At 36.8% G+C, this 20,735-nt stretch overlaps 2 protein-coding genes across 5 annotated transcripts in view; both read left to right on the top strand.

Annotated features, from left to right (window-relative positions):
• LOC135681590 (disco-interacting protein 2 homolog C) overlaps positions 1-16,614 on the top strand; it is a 28,456-nt gene extending 11,842 nt beyond the window's left edge. For all 4 annotated transcript variants that reach the window (XM_065196131.2, XM_065196132.2, XM_065196130.2 and 1 more), the window contains 33 exons: positions 341-414; positions 814-934; positions 1,361-1,455; positions 2,188-2,298; positions 3,224-3,347; positions 3,502-3,608; positions 3,866-3,968; positions 4,245-4,309; positions 4,581-4,674; positions 5,144-5,263; positions 5,746-6,000; positions 6,338-6,474; positions 6,656-6,733; positions 6,883-7,010; positions 7,302-7,386; positions 7,506-7,556; positions 7,812-7,859; positions 8,127-8,259; positions 8,973-9,082; positions 10,041-10,121; positions 10,286-10,409; positions 10,754-10,795; positions 11,250-11,551; positions 11,859-11,989; positions 12,318-12,409; positions 12,726-12,802; positions 13,241-13,411; positions 13,540-13,601; positions 13,960-14,017; positions 14,266-14,340; positions 14,777-14,951; positions 15,061-15,184; positions 15,541-16,614. In XM_065196131.2, the coding sequence (XP_065052203.2) occupies positions 341-414; positions 814-934; positions 1,361-1,455; positions 2,188-2,298; positions 3,224-3,347; positions 3,502-3,608; positions 3,866-3,968; positions 4,245-4,309; positions 4,581-4,674; positions 5,144-5,263; positions 5,746-6,000; positions 6,338-6,474; positions 6,656-6,733; positions 6,883-7,010; positions 7,302-7,386; positions 7,506-7,556; positions 7,812-7,859; positions 8,127-8,259; positions 8,973-9,082; positions 10,041-10,121; positions 10,286-10,409; positions 10,754-10,795; positions 11,250-11,551; positions 11,859-11,989; positions 12,318-12,409; positions 12,726-12,802; positions 13,241-13,411; positions 13,540-13,601; positions 13,960-14,017; positions 14,266-14,340; positions 14,777-14,951; positions 15,061-15,184; positions 15,541-15,793 (3,806 nt within the window). In that variant the 3' untranslated portion in view covers positions 15,794-16,614. The remainder of the gene's footprint in view (positions 1-340; positions 415-813; positions 935-1,360; positions 1,456-2,187; positions 2,299-3,223; positions 3,348-3,501; positions 3,609-3,865; positions 3,969-4,244; positions 4,310-4,580; positions 4,675-5,143; positions 5,264-5,745; positions 6,001-6,337; positions 6,475-6,655; positions 6,734-6,882; positions 7,011-7,301; positions 7,387-7,505; positions 7,557-7,811; positions 7,860-8,126; positions 8,260-8,972; positions 9,083-10,040; positions 10,122-10,285; positions 10,410-10,753; positions 10,796-11,249; positions 11,552-11,858; positions 11,990-12,317; positions 12,410-12,725; positions 12,803-13,240; positions 13,412-13,539; positions 13,602-13,959; positions 14,018-14,265; positions 14,341-14,776; positions 14,952-15,060; positions 15,185-15,540) is intronic.
• Positions 16,615-16,759: 145 nt separating this feature from the next.
• Positions 16,760-20,538, top strand: LOC135681674 (dynein light chain roadblock-type 1-like). The gene is made up of 2 exons (XM_065196247.2): positions 16,760-18,366; positions 19,684-20,538. Exons 1-2 carry the CDS (start codon positions 18,245-18,247, stop codon positions 20,021-20,023), a joined length of 462 nt encoding a protein of 153 aa, XP_065052319.2. The 5' UTR covers positions 16,760-18,244; the 3' UTR covers positions 20,024-20,538.
• The last annotated feature ends 197 nt before the right edge of the window (positions 20,539-20,735 follow it).

Raw genomic sequence — 20,735 nt, 5'->3', positions numbered from 1 at the left:
CTCTTTTTGTCAGTCGTTTCTGATCTTTGCACATTTTTATCTTGTAACAATGACTTATGGCTTATATCTTCTTCGACTATTTTAATCTCATACATCATGTAAATCCCATGGACTTTTGATGTTAAATGTGTGAACGAAAAGTTGAAATTTTTCGTGTGTATGTGAACCTCAAACCATACTTATTCCAAAACCTCTCCCAATTTGTTGCTGATGAGTATTTTTCTAATATATAAACTGATTGAAACCCCCATCTGTAACATGTTTCTAAGTCATTGCTCCTACTTTAATCTTCTTTGTCGACAATTTTGTGTAAACTAAACTGCGAATTCTTGCTTTGTAGTTAGCAAACCAGACCCAAATGCACCAAAACCAGAGGGTACCTCTAGCAAGCCAGCAGTTGGAGAAATGTTTTCGGTGAGTTTTTTCAACTTTCTGTTTTGTTCAATTAAACATAATAAGGGCAAGAGAGACAAACACCAGTAAACCATAGATCAAGGCAATAGCTTTTCGAAGAATTCATATCAGGCCACATCTGTCTCCATGGTGCATAGCTCCTCGGCCGCATTTTCGCACTTTAATTTGTAAGGCATTTGTTAGATTAGTTTTCTGCAATTTAATTTCTCTATAGCATATCTTGGTTTTTATCATCAGAACATTAATCATCTGGCATTTTAGTCAGGCAGAGTATTCCGATAAGAGCATTACAATGATTGCCATGTTGATAATAGTGTGTCAGCTCCAGACAAATTGAAATTGCTGTTTCTGGTTAGTGGTGTAGGGTGATGTATCTAATTTTGATTTTGTCATATTTAGCTTCCAGAGAATGTTCCTCATGCTTTCACCGAAGCCATTCGAAAATACGGTTCATCCAATAAAGCGCCCGCAATTTCGGTGATCGACGTCAATGGAAAAATACTCTATACACTGTTGTACGGTGAGTATTTCCACAATGACATAACGACTGACATATCAGTCACTTTCGATCTAATCCTTTGCTTTAAATTTTCTTCTGTCAGGTTTTGTGATTGAAAATGGTTACTGAACCCCGATACCATAACTACAGTATCTGCTTAGCCGCTTAGTGTTGTTTCTAATTTCGCGCGCGATTTAAGCCCACCTGGAAACTCTTTTATGGATTCTTACAGAAATGAAAGGTTTTCAGTGTCTTCACAAAAAAACAAAAGAAACACAGCGTTAAAGGAAGCCCCGTCCACAATCTGCGCCTTCACGCAACTCCCATTTAACTTCAGAAACCGATACCAATTAAAGTCAGAAATGCAAACGTCGTGAAATTCGTGTTCAAGAGTTGTCAACAACAAGATCCCTACCGTGCTTTCATTCAACCTTTTTTTCTTTTTAGCAAAACTTCTTAGTCGTAGTCAAAAAGTAGCATTTTCGCTTCTAAACAAAGTTGGAAGTCATAGAGACGGGAATATCATCTCTCAAGGAGACAGGGTAAGCTACTTTTCATCTCCTGAGTAGTTTGGGCTTGAGATCAAAGGTCTTACTTTAGGTTGTCAGCAATTTTTTAGCAATGCAGATGTTGTGTACAGTATTGCTGCTTTATTTTTTTGTTTATCAAAGATCAGGGAGAGATCTAATCCATAAAGACTTGAAAGGAAGTGGATGCCCTTCCTCTCTTTGTTAGCAACGTTTTAGAATCTCGTCTTGCGTGTTGAGTTTTGTATTCAACACTCGTTCAGCCCCCTCCAGCCTCGTTCAGCCCCTCCAGCCTCGCTCAGCCCCTCCAGCCTCGTTCAGCCCCTCCAGCCTCATGCAGCCCCTCCAGCCTCATCCAGCATCTCTAGCCTCATGTAGCCCCTCCAGTCTCATCCAGTCGCCAACCAGCCCCCATCTACCCCCGTCCAATTTGCTCTTTAAATTTTAAACGTTGTTGGCAAACTAAACCCGCACCCTTTCCAAAATAATCCTCGTTTTGTATTGATGCCAATGTCTGGCTTTTTTGTTAAGGCTTTTTTGTTAAGGCTTTATCTCGTCGCCATGAATGTATTATGAATCACTCGTTGAATTTTCTTAAGAGTATTACAATTCGCCGTTGTTTGTCGCATCTATTGTAACAAAATCATTATTTTCTCTATAATCCGCAGCCAATGCTTATCACGTTTCTATTATTGCTTTAGAGCTTTTAACAGTTTATTTACTGGTGTTTTGTTTTTCGCAATTCAGGTTGCTCTTATGTACAGTTATGATGACCCTGTCGGATTCATCTCTGCGTTTTACGGCTGTTTAATTGCGGGTATTGTCCCTGTGCCAATCGACCCACCTGTGAAAAAGGAGGTAATTACGTCTGGTCCCTCTAATTCAATTTCACTTGACTGCCATTTGTGATTAATTTGAGCAAACACTGTTTGAAAGATGACACCATCTATGAAATTCATTTCTGAAATTCCGTGTTATTATTAAGCCTGTCTTTCACATATCAATCTAGATAATAAACATGCTCCTACGCATTACTCCTACTTTCAACCTTGAAATTCCAGTATCCAAAGGCAGCAGTAGATCAATTCATATTTGAATTCATCATGTCCATGTTTATTTCATCTCCAAGTGCAAAAGCGATCAGCCAAGCATGGATTCCTCATTTCTGATCGTTACTCAGTTTCCATTATTGATTATTGTAATGAAAGCCATTCTCAGTTTATGCAGTTTTTAATGGTGAATGAAATGATTTTTATCTTAATACAAACGAAGCTTTGTTTACCTTTATTTCTCTTGTAGTAACGTAATATTTTGTAACTGTCATATTCCATAATGATTTGCTAAGAAAGATAATCATATCTTGAAAAGAAGAAAATTCAAGAAACCCTCTTGGATATTGCAAAATGTTTTTTTTAGATCTATGCATCAAAATTGTGTCGTCATTATACTGAAATCGGCCTTCTTTTTAATTTTTTCACATTTTTGCAAACAATTTTTTGGCCTCGGATGATCTATTATAATTGATATATATATATGATCAATTATGAGCCACGGTCCTACTAGTGGAATGCTAAATAATTTCATCTTATTCCTTGATCTTGTTGATACACAACTGCTGCTATTTTATTGCTACTTTCGGTTGCCAATTAAGAACCCTTTATTCCTGACATTACATAATCATACGGTAAAAAGACAGCCATTTTCTCCCTTATACACTGTTGCAAAACCTTCATTGTTGTCAAATTTGGAATCGATATCCTTAATCTCATTTTCTTTGGTTCAGGATGCCGGATTGCAACATGTTGGATTTTTCTTGGGTAGCTGCAATATTTCCTGGGTGCTAACTTCCGAAAGTTGTCTGAGAAACCTGCCTAGAGACGATTTAGGCCATCCAATTCAATTTAAAGGTATGCGGTTTGAAGCATTGTATGCAAACTGCTTTTTGATGTTTATATTATTTTTGTAAGGTCTTCATTATTTGAAGAGACCATTCGCGGTTTTTTTCTTTTGTCTCAGTTTTCAATAATTCCTTTCTCAATTTTTGTTTCATATTTTTTACAGGCTGGCCTAGGCTTCAATTTTTCGTCACTGAAAATCTTGGTAGACCGGCAAGAGACTGGCACGTTCCTTTGTTAGGCAAGGAAAGGAAGGTTCCGGCATACATAGAGGTGAATTTTTTCATAATAGGAAATACCCAATTTCAAAACAGTTTTACTTTCTTAGTAGGTGGAATCCAAGTTGAATTAAGATAAAATTTGTTAATTTGATGGCAACAACAATTTTGTCATTGTTAATTTTCAAATTTAACGTAACTGCTTCTGAAGTTTTGCGTTGAAGTTGCAATAAGTAATAACTGCGAACCCTGCAACTACAATTCTTAAAACAATGTAGCTAGTATGGTTGTAATTCGTCCCATTTTTCGCAGTATTCGGAAGATCGGGATGGTAGTGCACTGGGCGTGGTTGTGTCTCGAGAAACCATGATTGCTCACACACAAATGCTAATCCAGGCTTGTCAGTATGATGAAGGTAAATTATCTTTTTCCCATGCATCCCTTATTAATCTGATAGCAGAAACACATGGAGGCATTTGAATGAGATTAAACCGTCTTTTGGCTCCCTAATCGGCGGATTGGAATACAATGTAATTTTTAAATTTTGAAAGTTTGCTATTTTTCAGCACTTTTGTGCTATCTTCAAAATTTGCAGATAGCAATGATATATTGATTAAATTTTTTTTATTTGACTCGCATGCAAGCGTTGAACATTATGGTAATTTGCGGTGTTGTTGTTGTTTTTTTGCAGGCGACACTATCGTCAGTGCTTTGGATTACAAAAGGGGAGTCGGATTATGGCATTCTGTATGCGTTGTAAGTTCCTTTGAAGTTTTTCTACCAGACTACTGTATCACACTGTTGTTTAACGTCTCGGTATTCAAACTGTTAGAAGAAACATGCCAACCTTGTTCAATTTGAATAATTGCAAATAGGGTTTTATAAAAACAAAAAGCATAAAACTCTCGACCCACCTGTGTGAATGTATAATCTGATACATTTCTTACGCATCTTTTGTATCAATTCCTACGGCCTCGGGACTGGTAAATCTATTGCTCGACTGACTGTCTATTGCCTCTCTTTGCAGGGTGTCCTTTATGGAATGCACGTCATTTATGTCCCCCCGTCTGTCATCCAACAAAGTCCTGCCATGTGGATGATGATGGCCAGCAAGTATAAAGGTTCGGTTTTACATGTTTTGACATAACCGATTTTGAACCTTCCGATGCCTAGTAGTTAAAAAAAGCATGGGAAATTTTACAGTTTAATCATGAATCATTTTAGATTTAATAAAGAAAGGACGACTTTCCTACTGACCTTTTTTTACTCTTTGTCACCAGCACTTTGCGGTTCGCGATTCAATTTAGATATAAAACGTCTGTAATATTTCAATAGTTCGCTTAGATTTTGCAAAGAATTCGTCTGCCCCTTTTGAAGATCGTCTGTCCCTTTTGGAATCGTCTTTCCTTTTGAGACTTGTCTGTCCCTATGAGGATCGATTATCTTTACATCCGCAAGTCTCGCAAGTCTTTATATTCTATCTATCTGCAAAAATAAAATGTTTTATTCCCCATTGAGCTGCACGTTTTCGTTGATCATTTGTTAACAATATCTCTTCGTTTCACTTATTTAAGACTGTTTTGTTTTTAGCTAGTGCATGCCTTGTCACTTCAAAAGAATTGCATTGGAGCTTGCACGCCACAAGGGACCACAGAGAAGTCAATTTTTCAAATCTCAGGATGCTGCTGCTAGCAGACCGAGCGAACCCTTGTAAGCAATTCTTATTTATCTTGTAAATTCAGCAACAAAGATCTTCGGAATTTTATTCAAAAAGAAATTTCAGATGTTTACCGTTGCTTTCACGACGGGTTTTATTTTTTCCAAAGACTGACTTCACACCCTAAATATGAATATTAATGTACAGAATATGCATGAAAACTGTAAATAAGCTGACAGTGGGTTCTGATTATATGAATGTGTTTTCAACTTGAGGCATGCTCCCTGAACCCGTTCATTAAACAAACGAGGAATCTATCGTCAGCTTTATTTTACTCATTGTGTTACAAATTTCTAGGTAATCAAGGCTATGAAATAGAGTTGTATGTCAATATCGATGACCGTTTTGAGAGTGTCATGTTTACCTTGCATACTTAAGCGCTTCTGTGAATTTTGTCTGTAGGTAGCGTTACACTATTTTAAAGCTTTGTTGCAAGATGTTGTTACTTATAAACATATTATTGTGTTTATTGCAGGGTCACTTTCAGCTTGCGATACGTTTCTGTCAGCCTTTGAAGGAAAAGGCCTGCGTCCAGAGGTCCTTTGTCCCTGCGCGTACTCCCCTGAAACACTGACCATTGCAATAAGAAGGACAAGCCGTGCTGACTGTGGCTCAAGCGGGCGTGGGATATTGTCGCTGACTGGGCTTAGTCATGGCGTTGTTCGTGTTGACAAAGAAGGATCCATCACAGCGTTAATTTTACAGGACTGTGGTCTGGTTGTTCCAGGAGGTTTGTGAATGTGTTCAGCAGATGTTGTTATTCTATTCAAGTCTTTACATTCACATTTTTAATTATTTAGGCACGGTAGCCCCGTCAGTCCATGAGAACTGCTTTTCAGGGGGCCGTGAAGTCTTTGCAGTGACATAACATATGCACATGTCAATGTCTCACAATGAGAGGCGGACTGAAGATCACTTTGTGAGAAGCCAAAGTTTTAACCCTTTTATCAAGAAATCCTTCTTATTTATCCTAAAAGAATTTGTTCTTGTTTTCTTGTTGTTGGTGTTTTCTTGTTTGCTGTTTATGTTCATTGACGTTTATCGTCCGCCATTTTTTATTTTTACAGCCAAAGTTTGTGTATTGAAGTTAGATGGAAGCAATGAACTGTGCAAAGTTGATGAGGTCGGTGAACTGTGCATATCAAGCAGAACGGTTGGTGATGGCTATTGGGGACTGCATGGCAAAACAAATCAAGTTTTCAACGTAAGAATATAATAAAAAGAATTCTTTTCATCATCATTGTCATCCATTTTTATATCGATTGATGCCTGCACTGTTTGAACTGCCTTTTATTGGTAATGACTGTACTGCATATGTAACTTAATTTATATAGCATTACCATTTAAATCAACACCACAGGTATATATCTTTTTGTTTATTCTAGGTACGGCCTACATTAGAAAATGGAGAAACCGCGCCAGATTCCTATGTTTTAACAGGCCTTTTAGGATTCCTTGGTCCCGTATGTACTTTATGCATCCTTTATTGATTTGTAACAATTGATATTTCGTCCAAGCTCTTGTAGGGGTTAGAATAAATTTTCATCCAAATGGAATTTTTTCTGATGTCTTTGATAGAATTGCCATTACTGAAATTTTTCTTGTTTTTAAGGGTGGGCTCGTGTTTGTTTCGGGAACATCAGAAGGCCTCATGACTGTAAAAGGAAGAAAGCACAATGCTGAAGACATCAAATCGACCGTTCTGGCTGTAGATCCAATTAAATTTGTGCATAAAGGAAGGTTCGTTTCAAAATTGCTAGATGTTCAAGTGTAATAATAATCACTTTTCCTGTCTACAATTTCAGGAACAATTTTATTCTTTCTCTATAAACACCTTTGCTGTGCTTTTTTGTATGTTGCCATTATTAATAAGATTCATATTCCAGAACTTTTTGTAATTTAATCAGGTTTTGTACAACAAACAGGTGATATTTAGAGCCTCAATTTTTGACACGGATACTTGAGGTTGTTGCTTTTAATTCATTATAAAACCGAGCTATTTTGGTAATGTTTTTTCTTTTTTCCTTATAGAATAGCAGTGTTTTCAGCAACAATTTTAAAAGAGGAGCGAATAATAGTGGTAGCTGAGCAAAAAGGGACTTGTACAGAGGAGGAGGTAAATCTTCTAATTCAATATGTAATTTTTACAATCATAAACTTGGTAAATAACAATTAAATTTTGCCAGTCAAATCATTACTGACTATTTTTAATTTTCTTCCTTTGTTTTTCGATAGAGCTTCCTGTGGATGAGTCACGTGCTTCCAGCTGTAGACGGGATTCACGGAGTGAGTTTTCCTAAGTTTTTTATTTTGCTACTTAATTTTGTTTTTAGACTATGTCCACAGATATAAATGTTTACTGTTCTATGCAAAATGCGATTTCAGCACGAAAAAAATTAATCGTTTCATTTGCAACACGAATATGACAAAGCTAGAGCCTTGTGGAGACCCTTGGGTGTGGGTATCGAAGTAATAAATGGGTTTATAGTTGATACTGTATGTTTGAAATAGTAAGTCAACTGTTGCAATATATTTTTGCAGGTTGGTATCTATTGTCTATGCCTAGTTGCACAAGATGGACTACCAAGGGTAAGTTTGCTGCAACCTCGCATGGATAGTTTAATGCCTTGCCTCTGCTTCTTGAAATTCATGCATAAGTACATAAGTAAGCCGGAAAAGTTTTAATTCATTTTAGTTTGGACGTACTGTTTGTATTACAATTGCATGTCTACTGAAAACAATCTTTCCTTTTGTATAAAAGCCCGTTTAGACATAACCAACCTTTGAAGTTACCAGCTATCGATTGATTTTGCTTGACTCATTAAGTTATAACTTTTATAATGTTTGATTTTACAGTATAGCAGTGGCTCAATTAGTGTACACGAAGCAAAACTGAGGTTTCTGGAAGGCTCTCTTCACCCTGTGAATGTTTTGATGTGTCCACATACAACTGTCACCAACCTTCCTAAACCACGGCTAAAGGTTTCAGGTAAGACATCTGATTGGTTGTTGCCTTGCATGGTGTCAATCATTATTGTCAGGTTTTTCTTTACGATGTTGAGGTACATTTGTTTCGTCAGGAAAGGATCTAATGTCAGGTAGGCGAGTGCATTTAAAAGTCACAAGCAAAGCTTGGAAGCCTTTTCTTCTACATGCAAATGAACAAGTTAAACTCAATTTATCAAGTTTAGCACGGGATGTAACAAATATTCAACATTCTTGAAGGCTTTGGTTAAGGAAAGTCTGAAACGTCAAATAACAACCAAAAAGTAACATGCAGAAGTGAATTATTTTATAGAACCTAATTGGTTTTGTTTTGATCAAATTTGTATTCCCTCTCTTCCTCCCTGACATGATTAAAGGTCCAATTGGGCAGTCTCGAGCCCAATTATGCCGTCGTTCCCGCTACACTAAAACATGGGTACCATTATTTGCACGGGGTGGTTTCTCTTTATCCGTGATCCCTAAAATAATGCATAGTGCATGGCCGACTTTCTGTTGACTATGATGATGTAACTTTTTATTGTGAAGCTCCTCGCTTATGATTACAATAAAAAATATACGCTAATCTGAGTCAACATCAAACTCGTTTTCAAGCATTAGATTCTTTTGCGCATTTTAAATCTTTGAAAAGAAAACGCTCTGATGAGTCTTCAAACGCAGTTTTTGGATGCATTGTAATGAAATTTCGATTTTCAACAGAGCCAGGACCTGCACAAACCATGGTTGGGAATCTGGTGAAAGGGGCCCGAATGGCTTTTGCTGTTGGCAGGGAAATCGGTGAAAAAGATGAATCTGATCTAGCGAAAAAGGTGCGAAACTTTTAATCTAAAAACATTTGTTTGTTTAGTCCTTTGTGAAAAGTCACTTTTGAGTCGAGTTGCAATGAAGGTTAGCCTAGCCTAGTTCTCAATGCTGAAATGAAGGTTAACTTACTTTTGTTTTGTCCGTCAGTACTCATTGGGGAAATTTCTCTCTCGCAAGCATAATTGAAATTAAAGTGGAAGCGTAGGTTCCAGTTCTTCGATTGGCTAAGAAATTCTTTATACTTTGTTTACCAATCAGAGGAGTTCACCAATTTGACGACAAGCGTTTCTCGCAGCTAGATTCAGGCCTAATTGTATTTTTTGACCAACACGCAGAAAGAATTGTAAGATCTGCTGAATAATAGATCCTGTTTTTAAAAAAAATCAATACTGTGAAAGATTTTATGAAATAAAAGCTGTTGTGCTTTGTAATGATTTGTTACGAAGGCTTGACGTTGGCCGCTCACAACCCTCCTTAGGCGAGGGATTATGAAGAAGTCAAAATGCTGAAGCGCTAGAAACTATTAAACCCCATAGTTAACAAATATGTATCTCGGCATGGTATGGCCAACGTGAAAAACTTTACATTCCACGAAGAAAAACAAATACACCCACAACTCAAAAATTTACATCCACTTAACTTAATTTGTATGGTTACTTTTGGGCTCAGTTTCTTTTGGAAGATTAAAGTTTTGCAATAGAATGGAAAGTACACCATATGGCTCAACTTACTTCGATTATATAAAAAATGCCGAGAATTTTTAGTCCATTACAATCTATCTAACTATTCTTGGTACCTTTCAGAGCATTTGCCTTTCATTTCGAGTCTTTTTTCTCAATGCTGCACAGAATCTAAAATTTTATTTTGCTATTTCTAGCATTAATCAGAACCCAAAAAAACTGATTTGAACAACTGAAAGCTCTTTCTGTTTCTGAAGTAACCATTTTCACTTTTTGTTTCCAGTACCAGTTTTTGTCAGAAATATTAAAATGGAGGGCGCAATCATCACCTGATCATAACATATTCACACTTTTGAATGCAAAGGTGAGAAAGTTAATCCATATTTATTTACTTTCGCATGCTAAACCATCTTTCCCGTCATAGCGTCTTATGACCTTATTACAACGTTTATTCAATGTTTTATGAATTAGGCATCTCTAAGCTTTGGTCAATTAAATTTGGATTACATCGCTTTTTGTTGATTATAGGCCCACGTTGCTGGTAATTTAACCTGCCTCCAACTGCACAAAAGAGCGGAGAGATTTGCTTATTTGTGCATTGAACAAGCGAAACTGAAGACCGGTGACCACGTTGCATTACTTTACCCACCCGGTATGCTTTTAACAACTTCTGGAGAATAATTTATTAAACAGTCTTGCTTTGTATATGAATCATTGCTCACTTCCTGATGGACGATCCTTGCCTGAAAAGATCTTAAATCATGAATTGCGTATCATCTACTTTCTCATTGTATATTCATCTTATAGTTGGATAGGAATATTAAGTATGTCAACAACTTGTTTTAACTTTTCTGTCCCTCCATGATTTTAGCCATCTATCACTCTTAATTTTTCTCACCTCGCTCTGAACTAAAATTGGTTTTTTCCAGATTTTTTTCTAAGGTTATTCTGACACATTGAGTATGCGAAATAGATCTTTCTTCCTGTTTTTTTCAGGGCTTGATCTAATTACAGCCGTTCTAGGATGTCTATACGTGGGTATGTTGGTTTCGTTTTTTATCCTGCTGTGAGTTTAATGTTGTCTGAAAAATTTATATATTCATTCCTACATGAGGTCAAGTCTCCCCGTTTTCCTCTGCTGCCTACAGTCATGGGCGAGGTACCTGAGATTTTGCAAGGAAGTGTACAATATTTTCACAGACACTTGAAAACTACCTACCCCCATCCTCTTAACCTAGAAAAAGGCGCTACAAAACAAATGCATATTATTTTAGGTGGTTGCCTTGTTTTTTTGTTTCTCGATACTGTTTATAGGGGAGCAACTTTGCTTAAAATGGAACAAGGTGCTAAAGGCATTCGAGATTCGCGTTTGTTTTCAAAGGTCTTGGCTAGATGTCCAACTTGTTATTCATCTAATATTCCACTACTGCTCTGCTCTGCTCTGTAACTTTACTGAATATGCTCATTGCTCATGTCACTTACTTTTCTCAAGGTCTCATCCCTGTTCCTATTCGACCACCGAATTTTCACAACGTAATCACAACGTTACCAACCGTTAAAATGATCGTTGAAGTCAGCAAATCAGTCGCCATACTTACAACGCTACCACTTATTAAGTTATTGCGTACAAAAGAGGCTCAAACTGTAGTTGAGGCAAGGCAGTGGCCTGCTATTATTCCCACTGAAGATCTACCGAAGAAGCGACTATCGCCGGCGTATAGGCCAGCCAGCTCGGAAATGGTTGCGTACTTAGATTTCAGTGTATCAACGACTGGAATGTTAGCTGGAGTTAAGGTTTGTCAAAATTTGCACCCTGTTTTTGTGCTAAATACAGTGTAATCTCGTTATTTCCATTTTTTAGGATCCTTGAAAAAGGTTCGCTATAGAGAAAGCTCATTGTACCAAGAGGCTCTTAATACGAGAAGGATTCCAAGAGACCAAGTTTATTTTCTGTAAAAGAGGGGGCGTTCTTCACTTAGCCGAAATAAATAAGGGCGTATATTAGGGGGCAATAAGTAGAGGAATTAATTTTTGTTCTATCCTTCTTATAATGTTGTGTTAAAACAAATTGTTCATTATTTAATGTTCAACTTTTCTGCAGGTTTCTCATGGTGCTGTGACGTCGTTATGCCGGGCTCAAAAGTTAGCATGCGAGCTTTATCCATCGAGAGAGATAGCAATTTGTCTTGATCCGTACTGTGGATTTGGTTTCACATTGTGGTGTCTTAGCAGGTCAGTGTACTGATAACTTTCATTGAATCTTTATTGATGTATTCTATCGACAGAGAAGAGCTGGGTTGGAATAATCTTGGTTTTGTGAATGCTGATTAATTCTCTGTTTGGCCTGATATCTATAGATTTTTATAGGCTTTATAGACTTAACTGTTGTGGTTAATGATCTTGTTTTTTTCCCAGTGAACCCTAAAAATCCATGATAATCTTATTAAGAATGACACTTAAGCAGATGGTTCGCATAACATAAAAGCCTCTTGTATCATATGTAAGAGTTTCCTTTCAGTCCAATTATTTCACTTAAATTTCTTTTATTTCCTTTCCACAGTATTTATTCTGGTCATCATACAATTTTAGTACCTCCCGTTGAGTTAGAATCGTGTCCAAGTTTGTGGATCCAAGCCATAAGTCAATATAGAGGTGAGCGGCCCAAGCATCTCCTTTCTTGCTGCATTTTCGCTGAAATTTGTGGTATCTGGGATCGTGCTTTCTGCATGGATCGATGCTTTTGTACTTAAATGAAATAATTCTGTAATAGAAAGAGTGTTCTGAGAAGCGTAACAGTCACTGGTTGTATGGAGTACGTTTTACAAAGACATCCGTTTTACAATGCCCAAGTCGTTATTTCTAACGTTAAAGAAGAAATGCAAATTCTTTATTTGGTATTTTCAATCGTTTTATTTCCTACATGCTTTAATTATTTTACCTATTTTACCATTGTTAATTTTCTTTACAGTCAGAGACACATTTTGTTCATATCCAGTCATGGAGCTTTGTACAAAGCATTTGGCTCCTCACATTCCCACAATGAAGGTATGTCCAACTTCGTTTAAAATAGCAAATCAAATTCTTTCCCAGTATTTCATTTATAAATTCTACCGAAATCGACTGTTAAAATAGAATTTCCAAGCCTTTTTTTCTTCATTCAATTTCTACACTATTTGAGCTTTGTTCTTCTTTTATCAAAAACAGCTTCCCTGTATCCCCCGTCTGAATCACCTTAACGTCATCTATGAGGTTGTAGATGCAAAAGCTTAGCTTTATCAAAACTGGGCATTAATCATTTACCCTGTAAGCTTTAATGCTCTTGAAATATTGATAGATTCCAAGCTTGATACATCTGCTTACAAAACATGACACAGCTTTACTTTTGGTTAATCTAATATCTCCGCAATCATGTTGCTTTTAATTTTCTTATACCGTTTTTTTTCAATCTCATAGTGTATGAATTATCACTGCTTTATCTTTCAGATGAAAGGGATAAATTTATCATTCTTGCGAACATGCATAGCCGTTGCAGAGGAGCGGCCTAGAATTTCTTTGACGCAAACATTTAGTGCTTTGTTTTCATCCCTTGGTTTGTCGCAAAATGCAGTCAGCACATCGTTTGGGTCACGTGTTAACATTGCCATAAGCATGCAGGTATGGAAGGTTTGCTCAAAAATATCAATGTAAAGCTGATTCGATGTTATAATAATGTTTGCCTCTTTGCGATATTATATCCAATGGTTGTTTTGCTCCTTGTAAATCAGAATTCATTTTCTTTCCAGGAAGCGTCTCACCCGGAAGCGTCGAGTGTTTACATTGACACCAGATCACTCCGACACGACAGGTAGAAAGAGATTCCTTAAAACTGTTTTAAGATCAAACTAAAAGAGTTTTGAACCCTTCCCTGAACCACTGCAAGGCATCAGGGATAGCACCAAATCTGTTAATCAGCAAACACAAATTGGAAGTAATTAACTTCTTCATTCTATTCAGAGATAGTCTAAGATAGTTTATTACTGAATTTTATTCTGTGATTTTTTGTCTGTGTTATTGAAGCAATTTTGACAACCTTGACAGTATTTAAATTTAGATCGAATCTCTTTCAACTTCGTAGCAGCCTTTGACAGAGAACCTTGTCATTGTTTGTTTTCATGTTGTTTAAACTGTTGTCTTTACTAATGCAGTCATATTTTGTAATTTAGGATCGCTCAAGTTGAAAGAGGAAGTCCTAACAGTTTGTGTTTGGTCGAATCTGGAAGGGTATGCAAATTTGTTGTTACAATATTTTCTAGTCTTAAAACATCGTATGTAAGTGTATCATAAATGAATATTTTCGTGAATTTTGTTTAAGCTTTTAATGGATTTTCAACAGAATAAATTTTTCAACTTATTGAATAAGACAGTAACTTCAGTATGATTTCGTTATGATTTCGTTAAGATATGAGAAAAATGTATAACTTATTTTTTATTCATGTATGTGAAGTTGATGAGTAATTGCTCACTTTCAGATTCTTCCTGGTGTCCGGGTTGTTATTGCAAATCCAGAAACCAAAGGCCAGTGTGGTGACTCATCACTTGGAGAGGTACTCGTGATTTCTTGTTAATTCATTTCCGATTTGATTCTTTGCTTTTATATGCATGTATGTGTGCTGCAGTGATTTGCAGGCTCGTTATTAGGTCGATGGACTATGGGGGCACATCTCAAAATCAAACTATGATTTTGATATTTGGGGTTAACGTTCTGTTCTGCCTCAATGTCTATATTTATGTCTTGTTTCTACTATTGCTAGTATTGATTTATTCGTTGATGCTTTCCTTCTGCATACTATGATCTTAACTATCGTCAGAATCCCTTTTAATGTATGCAGCAATTATAATCCAATTAACACCGTGTTCATAAATATAGTGATAGAAATTTTCCTTGTTTCTAACTACCAAGTATTGATTTTGCGTAGAAGAGAGTCCTCTGGTCTGTTGTGATGTCCATGGATGTCGTCACAGTCTCTGCTTTCCTTCCAGATCTTCGTGTCGTCATCTCATAACGGATCAGGATTTTTCAACGTGAATGACGACGACCGATTGACGCAAGAACACTTTAATGTCTACCTTGCGACGGGGGACATCGCAACCCCTTATGCCAGAACCGGCTACTTGGGATTTATCAAACGAACCGACTTGACGCAAACAGACGGAGGTAATGTTGTACTGACCTTCAATTTTGTATTTGTCTTGTCACTTTATGCTTTAATTTTGCCTTTAATAGATATTACGATGTAGCTAACTTCAGTATCCCTGTTTTGTAGCCCCACACGATGCTCTGTTTATTGTCGGCTCCCTCGACGAAGCCCTTCTTATCAAAGGACTGCGGTATCACCCAATTGATATCGAGGCTAGCGTTACGCGATGCCACAAAGGAATCAGTGAATGGTTTGTCTTCATAAACTATTGAACAAAATTTAAAAATGGCTTTGAAAAAAACAAACATTCTACAGCACACTAAAATCATTTTCGTCTGATACTCCTCAGAGAATAAAACATTAGAATAAGGTCCTTAAAGAACAAGATGAAAAATATATAAGCTTCTGTAGTGTTCTTGATTCCTGAAATCAGCAGCTTGCGTCAAGCTATATTCTTCAAAACATGCTTACTTGTGTTTTTGTTGATCTGTTATGTCTCGCATGCCTGTTCTTTTACAACTTAGTTTCTGGCCAATTGTTATTGGCCAGTATGAAATTCCAGCGTTTTCTTCTGTCCCATTTACCCTGTTTTATGTTTTATGACAGTGCTGTTTTCACTTGGACCACTCTTCTGGTTGTTGTTGTGGAGCTGGATGCTGATGAAAAAGAGGCTCTTGATGTTGTTCCCTTGGTAACGAACGTTGTACTTGAAGATCATCAGTTGATAGTTGGCGTTGTTGTTGTAGTTGACCCAGCAGTAATCCCCCTCAACAGTCGAGGTGAGAAGCAGCGAATGCATTTGCGTGATAGTTTTTTGGAAGACAAATTAGATCCAATTTATGTCGCATACCACTTGTAGCGTGTCGTATCTTGTATATTCAATTGTTTTATTTACAAATAATATTTTGTTAGAAAATGATAAGGTAGGCCGCTAAAACAGACACTGAACTTTTGACCAGTTTTTGCATTCGTTCTAATTTATTCACTGTAATTAGTTACGCCAAAATTAAAAGCAAACTAGCTCATGTTGTAGTACTTACCTGCCTAACCCCATTTTGTTTGGTTTCGCAAATTCTTTCAGCTTTGTAAGAAGAAAATTTTCAAAGTCTTATTTGCAAAATCTTTTAAAGATAATAATTCCATCTTAATGTGCTAAAACGTAATAAAATTTGAAAATCCCAAAGTAATAAACATTTTCACATCCGTTTTCACTTCACTTTTTCTTAGGCCCATCATGCTTGTGTGTTATTTTTTTAGGTAGCTTATTAAAATTGCTATTGTGTATGCGAATAAAAAATAGTAAGTCATTTCAAAAAGTGAATGAAAAATAGTTTTTGGTGTTTTTTCATGCCTAATATAATAACATGTTATTTTCCACGGCTGTTTTGAGATGCTATCATTGATAATACTAACTTATAAATTATCATATTTAGTATCAGCTAGTAAGAAGGGAAATTATTTACAATTTTATTCCCCTGCCTGCGTTATTCCCTTGCCTACGTTTGTCAAATTTATACATAAAAGATTTTCTTGCTTCGTTTTATCTGTTGTTATAAATTGATATGAAAGTTTATTTCAATTTCAAGAAAAATTGTAATTTTCACGTAGCTGTTTCATTACCACGTGCAAAGATGTAATATTTTGTAAAGAGCTGAAATAATAACTTTATGGAAATCTGGATTACAGTGTTTGTGTGAGAATTCAATTTGTGATTGGCGAACTCGTGTTTCTGACATTAAGTCATTGGAAATAGAGGGGAACTAGCTTTTTTGACCAGAAATTTTAGAGAGAGTTCTATTGTAAGCTTAGAATGCAGCGCAGTTAGAACCTGTCATATCTTATCACAAGCTGCATCTCAATTAATTTTTTTCGACTGGTACTATAAACCAGAAATATGAACTTACAATTTATCGTCTTCTGGGAAATTCCTTGTGGGTAGGTCCCAAAGGTGGGCACGTCCCAAGGGTGGGTAGGTCTCAAGGGTGGGTAGGTCCCAAGAAAGCCTTTTTTAATCAGAAGGAAATTATCACTTCAAAGATGCATTCGACTTACGAAACCAAAAGGGTTCTTAATCTACCGGCTTAGACCCCTTGGGCACTTAAGGGGCATCATAGGACTCTCGGGTGTCCCTTCAGGTGACAAACCTATGTATGAATAATGTTTAAGAGTTTCATATTCAAAGTGCGAATAAAGTTGCAATATGTTTAAAATCGAAGTTCATGGATTAATTGAGAAAACAGCATTTTTTGTCGATCATGTTTTTTATATCTGTAAAGTGCAATTGATTTTTTCCAGCATTGACTCGAATTGTATGATTTCATTGGTTAACTGTATAATTATGGATTCAAGAACACCGTTATTTCTATGACCCAGATTTCTTCTCAAGAGATAATCGCTCTCTATCAACACCATTTGGTGATTCTTCATCCGTAAAGTCAGTCTACAAACCACTAATCAGAAGTGTTTTCGTAAACGTTAATCTCTTTTGACAAAAATGAAACAAATTTATGAGTTTTGTACGTGAAACAGCAGATGCTTTGTCGCCACAACAGCGCTCTTCGTCTGCTCATCATCACCCAAAATTCTACCGAATTTTCTTCTCTGTTGTTCTATGCGTCCCCTTTGTCTGTGACAAAATAGCCTTGCTTTGTATAACGAGGTATATGTCAATTGTGTATTCACCACTCACATATTTAGGATTTAGTCTTCAAAGAATATATTCTTGTTATCCCCCAGTCAGGATGTAGTTTATTTAAATGTAGTCTCAATCTTTTTAGAGCATAAGTCTGAAACGAGATTAAAGAGCTTGAAAGAAACATGGCAAAACGTTAATGGAATCCGTATGTAGATGGAAACTGCTTTCTACAAGGTCATTTCCTCAGTAAGATTAAAACCATAGAACCAAATGAAAGAACATTTATAACCTGTAAAAAGCTCCATTTCTAAGCGATATGTGGCGTATGCGAGGGCAAGGAGGCACTAATTTGAGTACTTTAATTGCATCAGAGCTTGGAACCGTTGAAGATGTCCACCAAAAATTTCATTTCATAAATAAACAATAACCCAGTTGCGTTAATATTTAAAGACGACTATAAAAATGCGCACATATTAAGCTGTTTTTATTTGCCAATGTTGAAACAAGAGTTAATGAGACAAATTTTGGTGATACCTTGTGAATGCCTATGCCTCACATATCTTGTCATTTTTAACATCATAAAAAGACCCGTCTTTATTTCTGCAACTTTATCACGGTTTTCATAATCCGATCACGTTTCGGATTAACGGAACAGGAATTTCCTATCATACGCTAATGAGGAGTAAGAGAAATACTCATAGCTCAAAGATGACGGACGAAATCAAGGAGCTTGAGTTGGAAGAGCTGTTCTCCCAAGCCAAAGACAGATATGTTGGAATACCAACTGGTGAAGATGTGTAAGTACGCTTTCTTTGTATTACGTCATTAAAGCATTCAATTGATTTTCTGCTGTATGGTAAGAGCGGGACTTCTTCATGTTTTTCATTGATGTCTTTCGGAGCTAATCGCACTTTTTCAAATGTTCATCTTTATCAATGAATTTCATGCTAAATTCAGGGTAGGAGCAAGGCTGTTTTCTATTGATTACTTTTACATTTGGTTAGCGACGGTTGGCAATTTACTGAGAGCAGTTTCATATTTAGCAAAACAAACCATCTTTGGGTTTGAAATGGAGTGGAAATATCTGGTTTCTTTGCTATGATGATATCAAGAGATGTGGGGATAAAAATGAAGTTAATGATAGTGTGTTTCATATGCATCTCGATATGGGATATCCGCTATATGAAGGATGAACTGTTACAAAATGTGGTATCACTACATAATGGTATAATACCAGCAAGCACCTTTCCACGTTTCATGACTTGTCTTCCGCTGTGTTGATGTATTCATCTTGATTTCAAAAATAAACATAAGTATCAAAGCGAATGACAAAAACGCCCTGGAAAGATGTTCTAAAGGTGTATCTAGCATAAAACCCCCTACCCTGGGTACCAGACTCACTATATATGAAAGCGAGTCTGGTACCCAGGGTAAACCCCCCCCCCAACCCCCTAACCCCCCCATGTAGTTGCAGCAATGCTGCCTTGGTATTCAAGAAAGAATCATTCCAATGATGAATTGAAAGAGCTGGTGGTAGTGATTAGAACCTTTCCACGTTTCATGTGACTGGTTAGATGATAAAGTGACTGGTTAGATGGCAAATATTCATCACTAAGCTTGACATTTCCATGTTCATTAAACGTTAACAAGCAGGTTACTGTTTGTTTTTTAAATTGTTTTTGTCTCTTCAGATGTTGTTCTTGATTTGAGTCTCGTGTTGGTTTCCCCGATTCCCCAGTTCCCGACTTTTTATCTGTTTCTGAATATGCATTTCATTTAGATGCATCTCTTTTTCTGGTTACCATCTTTCCTTCTGGCGTTGGAAGGTACACAACATTTCTCCGCTGCAATTTCATTGTGGACATCGGAGGACCAAATGAATGAGCTTACGAACGTACTTGCCTGCCTGACCTCTCCACCCTTATCGTACATCCATTGCTCAAAGGTTCTCAATGACTGTGGAATCAAGTGGGTTGACTTCTTTTGGTGATACTTTTCAAGATCTCAATGCTGTCGCGTACTCCATAAATAAATACATCGTCTATGCTTCTAGTGAAGGAAGGCGCTGTTATTAAAACTACATTTTAAAGGTTTAATCTTCTACTGTTTTGCAGAGTACTAACTCCGACTGAGGAAGTAATTCAAAGAATTCAGTCGAATCCTTCGGTGCAGGGATTTCTGATCGTCGATTGTAAAGGAATTATAAAAAGATCGTCTGTGGATCTGGCGCGCGCAATAGACTACAAAGTCGCAACAAAAAAGCTCGTTGCTGCTGCGAGATATGTGGTGAAAAACTTGGACCCGCGGGATGACCTCAAATTTTTGCGAATAAGAACGAAAAGCACTGAGATAATGTTGGGGCCTGAAAATGGAGACACGCTAGTGGTAATACAGAGCCTGCCAAATCCTTACAGCAAGGAAAGAAACGAAGATGGGCTCAAGAAAGAAAAATAGAAGTCTGCAACAGCTCAGCTTCGCTGTAAAGAATATAACACGAGTAAATCGAGAATGCATTTTGCCTAAGAAACGTGGTTGGCACTTTTGCAGAATGCATTTTGCCTAAGTTGTTTAATGTAGTGGAGAATAGCTTCCAAGCAGAATACTTGAGATTCGAGCCTTAATTGAAATAAGTTTGCACTAGATCGATTACAGATCGTTGGCGTCATTCTTGCACAGGCTCCTCTTGAATGATTTTCCCTAACCATACCCACCCTCCCGGAAAGTATATGTATGCCTAAGCTGTATTATTACTTTAGATGCACGCAAATAAATCGATGATAGTTGTGCTACCATTGGTAACACTTCATTTGAAAGGTTCCGAATCAAATTTTGTCCGGGTTAATTAGTCTCAGATTTAATTAATTTCACTATCATTATTCAAATTCCTCTATGTACAATAGCTCCTTTGATAACACAATTCTAAACGTAGCTTTAATGTATTTATACTTTGTGTACGTTGTATATGATGGCCACAGCAGAAAAAAATTCTTTTTTTTGCTGCTGCAAATCCAGTGCAAAGATCTTTTGTACCTCAGAACTGAAAAGCTGACATAAAAAATGAAAAATAATTTTAGTGAGAATGTCTCACAACAAACATAGTCTTGAATGAACAACTCAGCCAGCGTTAGCACTTTTGATGACACGTCCATTTATAAATGATGCATTT

The sequence above is a fragment of the Rhopilema esculentum genome, chromosome 12 (genome assembly GCF_057945365.1).
Source record: "Rhopilema esculentum isolate cy_ngs chromosome 12, ASM5794536v1, whole genome shotgun sequence".
In the NCBI taxonomy this organism is placed as follows: domain Eukaryota; kingdom Metazoa; phylum Cnidaria; class Scyphozoa; order Rhizostomeae; family Rhizostomatidae; genus Rhopilema; species Rhopilema esculentum.
Note: the sequence above shows the minus strand (reverse complement) of the source record. Positions and strands in the feature narration are given on the sequence as shown.